This window comes from Adiantum capillus-veneris, chromosome 16, assembly GCF_014529385.1.
Source record: "Adiantum capillus-veneris isolate H3 chromosome 16, ASM1452938v2, whole genome shotgun sequence".
NCBI lineage: Eukaryota > Viridiplantae > Streptophyta > Polypodiopsida > Polypodiales > Pteridaceae > Adiantum > Adiantum capillus-veneris.
Genome location: NC_140946.1, coordinates 11,503,814 through 11,511,238, shown reverse-complemented (window position 1 = coordinate 11,511,238; position 7,425 = coordinate 11,503,814). Strand labels below are relative to the sequence as shown.

Genomic DNA, 7,425 nt, shown 5'->3' with positions numbered 1-7,425 from the left:
GTATATGGGAAGAAAAAGAAGAAGAAGAAGAAGAAGAAAGATATTCTCTCTCTACTTGCTTACTATCTCTTCTCTCGTTTTTACGGTGTGTGCGCTCTCTGAAAGCTCTCGTGGTGAAGACCTCTATGTAACTCTCATTACCGCTCTCTTGCTGCAAAGCAAGAAGCCTTTTGACAGTTCCTAATCAATTCTAAAGCACGGTGAGAAGCTCTGAACTCCATAGCCATCATCATCTCTCTCTCTCTCTCTCTATATGTCATTTTTTTTAGTAGTCACCTCTCGATGATTGTTTTTTCATATACGAGTGCATGTATGGATTAAACGAGTACGTATGAAGTTTACCCATGATTATTTCATCATGTTTAACATGTTGATTTATGCACACGATGTGTTTATGATCACGTGCGTACATAAAAAAACACTTTTTGTTTCACGTCTAGAAGCGGTAGGAACACTATTTTGGTTATAACTCATAAACCGTTATGAATTAGTTTGAGCCCTTTGAACCAGAGATAACACACATCATTTGGAACATTTTCTCTCTTTGGTGTCATGTGAAAATCACGCACAAGCTAAAAGATATGGTCAAAAAACAACTTGTTGCCCACTGCGCACAACCCAATGTTTTGACTCCATGCTCCTTGGAGAACCACTATATAGATTCACCGGATGGACAAACCCACTTAACCAACTGAAAGGCTTGAGGTCTCGTTATCACCTTGGGTATGCGAGTTATTAATCATTCCATAACCGGTTTTACCTACACGTATGGGGGTGCTACCTAGGGGGAGTACCATATGACATCGTGAGTTAACCGAGCTGATTATGTATGATTTATGGTTTGTTTTGGTGTGTTGATTTCAGTTATTAGATGCCCATAAACTTAGGTGAGGGTATATGGTTAGACAACCCAAACCACATAGGCAAATATGATTAAAGTGGCTTTCTATTTGGGTTACCGTTTGTTGTGTGAATATCATATGTGGAAAGTGATGTGATAGAGTGTTAGTCTATATTATGGATATGAGCTTGATGCATTGATTTCAGGTCAAATACTTTCATTTGCATGTTATGCAGGCCCCCAAAAATGTCAAAAAGTTGTTTTTTGCATATGTGTGAAGTTATTATTTATGGTTAAGCTAAAGGTCGGAGCTATTTTGCATCATGTTTATGGTGATGGAATGTTTTATATGATGTATCGAACCTTATGGATTTATGTGGATGCCTCATGTGCATGGTTATGATTACTTTCCACCTTCTAGGTCAAAACTAGCTCTATGTGCTAGAGAGGTGAAGTGTAGATGTGATGCATCACCTTTGCATGGTTGGATGTTGCCAAAATTGGATTTTTATATCATGATTAGTTTTTGGTCGGAATCTTGTTATGCATGAAAAGTTCATGTCTTAAGAGTCATATGTGTGTAGACTCCGATTGACTGTAGGGATATGTCAAACTCCAAGTGTGAGAGTTGGTTCATTGTGAATATGATTTGTGGCTAAGGATTGAGATTCCCTCACGGATTATGGTTGAGATTTTATGGTGGAAGCCATTGTGGCTCATGGTTTTTTTGTGGATATGGTTATGCTGCCGAAATGTTGCCAACCATGTTATGTTTTCTAAAGTGGTTATGTAGGATTGGTTGTGCCTCACCAGAGTTGGGTGGAGTGCTCACCCGTGTGAAGTGATTGGATTATGGTTTATGGTTTTGAAATTAGATCATGAAGTGATCTGGATGGTTTATGGTAGACATGTAAGGGTAGAGACCCTTTACAGTCTAACTGCTTAGAAAAGATTGTTTGTGCATATGGAAAGTGTGATTGTGATTGGACTCACATGTTATGTTTCTCATGGAAGCATCGCTACAAGACTAGGATCACCTACATCTCTTAGCCTTAGACTAAAGGGTCGTTGACCTGTGGCTTTGCTGGATCGGGGGTGTTGTTGTTCTTTTTGTTAGGCTCATCTACACGGTTAGTGTGTCGAGGGTTGAATGAACTACACGGCTAACGCATCAAGGATTTTGCCTTGGATTTGCCTGAACACCCGGTGCTAGGCATCAAAGAGACGTGGTGCTTAAACTGGTATGGTTGGTGTTGATACCCTACCACCTATTGGTACTTGGGATCCTTTGAGAGCTCGGGTTCATGGAGGGAGGCGAAGAGGCCTCAGCCTATGTCTGGCTCAGGTAGGTTGGAGGTGTTCTGGCTCGCTCCCGACGAAGTGAAATTCTCTTTGTTCGTAGTAGAGCGGATGTAAATGGGTGGACCGGTCCATCCCTACACAGGGTCTGGTGCTCTGCTAATTATTTTGTCCTAAACTTTTTGATGTTATGGAATACCGAGATTTTGTCATTGCATTAATATATGGTTGCTTGTTTCATTTAGATGGGGAATTTAAAGATTTTGCGTTGTCATTCTCTCACGTCTCTATGCACTCTATTTCATCCTCCACTACTCTCTCTCTCTCTCTCTCTCTCTCTCTCTCTCTCTCTCTCTCTCTCGCAATGCGGTGTACACATATATTCACCCTACACCATGTTATATTTTTCTTGAGTACACTTTCATCCATAACACCCATTCAGGGTAGCACTAGTCACTAGGTGCCTCTAGATGCAGTCCAGCTCATGGCCTAAACTCCATGCTTGGTCGACTTGCCCCTCATATGAGCTATCATGCGGAAGGCTTACTACCAATCATGGGTCCTCCTACCTCAATACACATTGATCTTAGAGGGAAGTAAATCACATTGTACGTGATAGGATGAGCAGGAAAGGAAGCTCAATGCAACCATGATTTCCTCCATTATGAAGATTTTACTGCCTCCATGGTTGGACCTATCATGGCCTAATCCATTTCGACAAAAAAATAGACAGAGAACCTCCATCCTAGTTGAAAAAATCAAACATAATAACATTACAAACTTATGCTACCCTATTCTAATGCAGGGTGCAAGATAACCATGAATCGAAGAGAGGTGCCGGATACATCTCGATAAAGATACAAAGTTCACCCGCATGAGCAAGGCATCGAGCAAGATAGGTTGATCGTAGGGACTACTTGCTAGTGTCACCTAGATGGGAGAGAGAAAACATAGCCAAAATAGAAGTGGGAAGATATATGATTTATAAGAGAGAACACTCACAATGTGAAGCAATAAAGTCACCGTTGCGGGGTTTACATGACCCAATGACACAAAAAACTCCTAGAATTTTTTTTTCTCATTGCAAATCTTCAAATAAAGTGAGTTGTAGAGAGCTTGAGGTAGCATTTTTTGCCACATGGCAACCTCCTCTACATCTCTCCAAATTATAGGAGAATCTATAAGCTTGTTGCATTGTGTGGTTGCAGCTTCATAGCCAACATACTTTGACAGCAAGACATCCCACCATCTATTTTCAATTGTTTTCAACAAAGCAAGCAGAACTTCAATAGCATAGAGAGGAACCTATGGTCAAATCAACCAATAGCTTTTTTGCGAGAGATGTCAACACTCCTACGAACAGAAGGTTGTCAAGGATAGATGTGAAAGACGGCCATGCAGGTGCAAGCCCAACACAGGTGCTGCTAGGTAGCATATCTTAGCGGGCTACATCTGTGACACTACTAGGTACCATATCTTAGTGGGATACGTTTGGGGCACTAACGTCTGTCTCTCACTCTTTTTTTTTTTAAGTTACCAAAATACCCGTGTAGTTTGTGGAAATTCCCAAAATACCCCTCAAATCTCAAAAATTCCCAATGTATCCTTGCATCATTTTGGGATGGATTTGCCCCAAGTTTTGCATAGTCTAATGTTTATGACAATGGAGATCTATCTTTTTGCACCTTAGACAAAATTATTCACCGATGAGCTCACAAATAGAGACATCTGTGTTCAAAAATGATGAACGATTTCATCCGAAGAGCCCTCAATACCATCTAAAATCCTAGTTCTATCATCTTCTATTGAGGAGAACCAATCTTCCTATGAAGAGTTACAAAAAAGTTTATTTTTAAAGATGTTTGGCGAGGTTAATTAGGGGTATTTTGAGAATTTTGGGCCAAATATGAGGGATACATTGGGAATTTTTGAAATTTGAGAGGTATTTTGGAAATTTCCACAAATTACAAGGTATTTTGATAATTTTCCTTCTTTTTAAATGACGTAGGTCGACTAAGATCACCCTTCTCTCTGCACACAGCCAACTCATCGATTTGTCGGCATCTTTGATTGAGGGTGAGATAAACGGGGCCCCCAGAGAGAGAGAGAGAGAGAGAGAGAGAGAGAGAGAGAGAGAGAGAGAGAGAGAGAGAGAGAGAGAGAGGGGGGGGGGGGGGGGGGGGGGGGGGGAGGGAGAGTTTCAACGGGAAACGAAGTGATTGTGTCAGCAAGCATGTCTAGAGGGGAAAGGACGAGGAAGCAGGAGCCAAACGTCACAGGAAAGTTATGCGAGAGGACATGCTCAAGGGTGAGCACAAGAAATATTTGGAGAGAGTGTATGGTTTGCCCACTAATCAAGGATAGTATAGATACATAGATAGAATCTCTCTCTCTCTCTCTCTCTCTCTCTCTCTCTCTCTCTCCTCTTGAAATTCAGTTTTGGTCCTCCCTCTCTCTTTGGAAGTGAAATTGATTTTTGGTCCAACTCAAGAATCCCTAGGAAAAACAATGCTATGTACACCATGTGTACGTAGAACATAGACCTAGAAGAGGGATGCAAACCCTCATCACTATATGTGGCACGCGGTTCCTCCACCAAGGGTAGTTTAGACTCTAAATTTGGCCCTAGATCTCCCTGGCGCCAGACGAGGGCGATGAACTAGAAGGGTGAACTAGGAATGAACTTGGGGTGAATCCCCTCCCCCCCCCCCTTTTCATCCCCTAGTCCTCATTGGCAATCAAACAAGCCCCGAAATTTGGGCCCTAGATCCCACTTGGCGAGAGAACCCGTGCCGTTTAGTGACAAGGGATGTCGATTTTGGGGGGAGAGAGAGAGAGAGAGAGAGAGAGAGAGAGAGAGAGAGAATCGGTGGTCTTAGTGAGGAGGATTCTGGGGGAGAAGAACAGCATATCGCAAACGTGCAAGAATTGAAACTCCAAAAGAGGGAATGCTGTTATACATATAATTCTACTACAAATCATGATTCGTTATGTGGTTCAATATACTCCAAAATATGCACTAAGCGCTTTATAAAATATTACAGTTACAAAATATTACACAAGGTCAGCAAAAGAGCAAACCAAACACAAACGAGAGCTTTTGTACATCAGAGTTTAGCAGAATAGCTCTATGCAAACTAAAACCAGCTGTAAGTAGCACTCTTATTTGAGCTTTGATACTACTCTTTTATCCAGTGTTCCTGCAAACAAAACAACATTATATTAAAACTTGGCTACAAATGCTTCTCTATCCATTTACATACATCTCCACCTACCACTTGGTTCTTCACACACAATTCATAACTTTAGTTTTTAAAATCTCTCTCTCTCTCTCTCTCTCTCTCTCTCTCTCTCTCTCTCTCACACACACACACACACACACACTCATAGTTACCACCATGATGACATAGAGAGACGATAGCTTCTCAAGGCAGCCGGCGTCCAATGATGGGCTTGTGCGGCTTGAATCTAGGGCTTTGCCTGATAGGTTGGACGGGCTTGGGAGGATCATTTGCAAGGTCGGACTTTGGTAGGTCATCCATAGGGCCGGGTTGGATGGGCTTTGGTGGGTCATTCATAGGGTCAGGCTTTGGTGGATCATCCATAGGTTTAGGAGGGTCATCTGTTGGGCCTGGTTGGATGGGCTTTGGTGGGTCATTCATAGGGTCGGGCTTTGGTGGATCATCCATAGGGTTAGGAGGGTCATCTGTTGGGCCTGGTTGGATGGGCTTTGGTGGGTCATTCATAGGGTCGGGCAATGGTGGATCATCCACAGGTTTAGGAGGGTCATCTGCGGGCCCTGGTTGGATGGGCTTTGGTGGGTCATTCATGGGGTCGGGCAATGGTGGATCATCCACTGGTTTAGGAGGGTCATCTGTGGGGCCTGGTTGGATGGGCTTTGGTGGATCATTTGCCGGATCGGGCTTTGGCAAGTCATCTATAGGGCCAGGTTGGATGGGCTTGGGTGGGTCATATGTGGGGCCAGGTTGGAGGGGCCTAGGGGGGTCATTTGTGGGGCCGGGTTGGATAGGCTTGGGTGGGTCATTTGGGGGGCCAGGTTGGATGGGTTTAGGCGGATCATTTGTAGTCCCTGGTCCAATGGGCTTGGGCCTTAGTTGGATGGGTTGGTGCAATTTTTCATATGGACTTGGTTCTTTGGGCTTAGGAAGGTCGTAAACAAGCCTAGCATCAAAATGCTTAGGCATATTGTCTACGGGGCCTAGCTGCATGGGCTTGGGAGGGTCATCCATGGGGCCCATTTTGAGGGGCAAGGGCTCTTTCACCAAAGGCCGAGCGTTGAGCCTTTGCACACACATGATCATCACCATCATCGCTAATACCACCCTTACTTCACTACACGGCCAACACCTCATCCTCGTAGCATGCCCCATCATTTGTGAATTTCTAGAGTGTATTTTTTGTTGTACCTCTAATCTCTACCAAAACTCTATGCATGGTGGTATCTTCTTATAGTGCCACCTAGCTCGCTCTCTCTCTCTCACACACACTCACTCTCACTCTTTCTCGATGGTGCTTGTGTCCTTTTCTCTTGATTTTCCACTATCTTGAATATGCCTAGCACTACCTTAAAATATTAAAAGCTTGAGCACATATGCATAATGCTCTCCCCTCTTTGCCTTCTCTATGCGTTGTATCTTCGTGGAAACTACAATTTTGTGCACCCAATCTTTATCTCCTTTCAAAATTAGAAAGATTAACGACTCGCATCAAAAGATCAAAAGGGATTGCAATTTTGAACCATTGGATAAAGCTTGGGGATTAGTGCAAGACAATAACAAATTTTCTGTTTTAGTGTTTCTTGTAGGTCCAGGGTGTTGACGTTTGTGTACATCTCTCTCTCTCTCTCTCTCTCAATCTCTTTTAAAGAGGGGCATTGTGTATTTGATCGAACACAATCTTTCTCATCCTCTTTCAATTTGTTACACTGCTTCTAAGTGGGTTTTTAGTCATTATTTTTTATGCTTGTGAATTCTATTGTAATCTAGATATTTCATTGTTACATTGTTTTTAAAAAACATCATATTTTGTTGTGGTAACAAATGTTTTAAACTGTTAGTGTCGCTTTCTTTCTTGTTTTCTCTTTCACATAGAAGCCTTTAATTACTACATTTCATTGTTAGTTGTTGTACTATCATTCATATAGTTATTAAAACCAATTATTTTACATTAAAAAAAATAATTCAAGGTTTTGTAAGTAAGCCAATAGAGCGCATTAAGCCGACCAAACGAGTGATATTCTCACCATCGCAATTAAAGTAGAAGAG

At 42.3% G+C, this 7,425-nt stretch overlaps 1 protein-coding gene across 1 annotated transcript; it reads right to left on the bottom strand.

Annotated features, from left to right (window-relative positions):
• Window positions 1–5,565: 5,565 nt before the first annotated feature.
• Window positions 5,566–6,489, bottom strand: LOC147438571 (uncharacterized). Its single transcript, XM_086484143.1, has one exon. The coding sequence runs from the start codon at window positions 6,469–6,471 to the stop codon at window positions 5,566–5,568; it is 906 nt and encodes a 301-aa protein (XP_086340269.1). The 5' UTR covers window positions 6,472–6,489.
• Between the last annotated feature and the right edge of the window lie 936 nt (window positions 6,490–7,425).

Excerpts from the sequence above, each read along its gene's own strand:
- LOC147438571 (XM_086484143.1), bottom strand. The coding sequence starts at position 6,471 with ATGATGGTGATGATCATGTGTGTGCAAAGGCTCAACGCTCGGCCTTTG.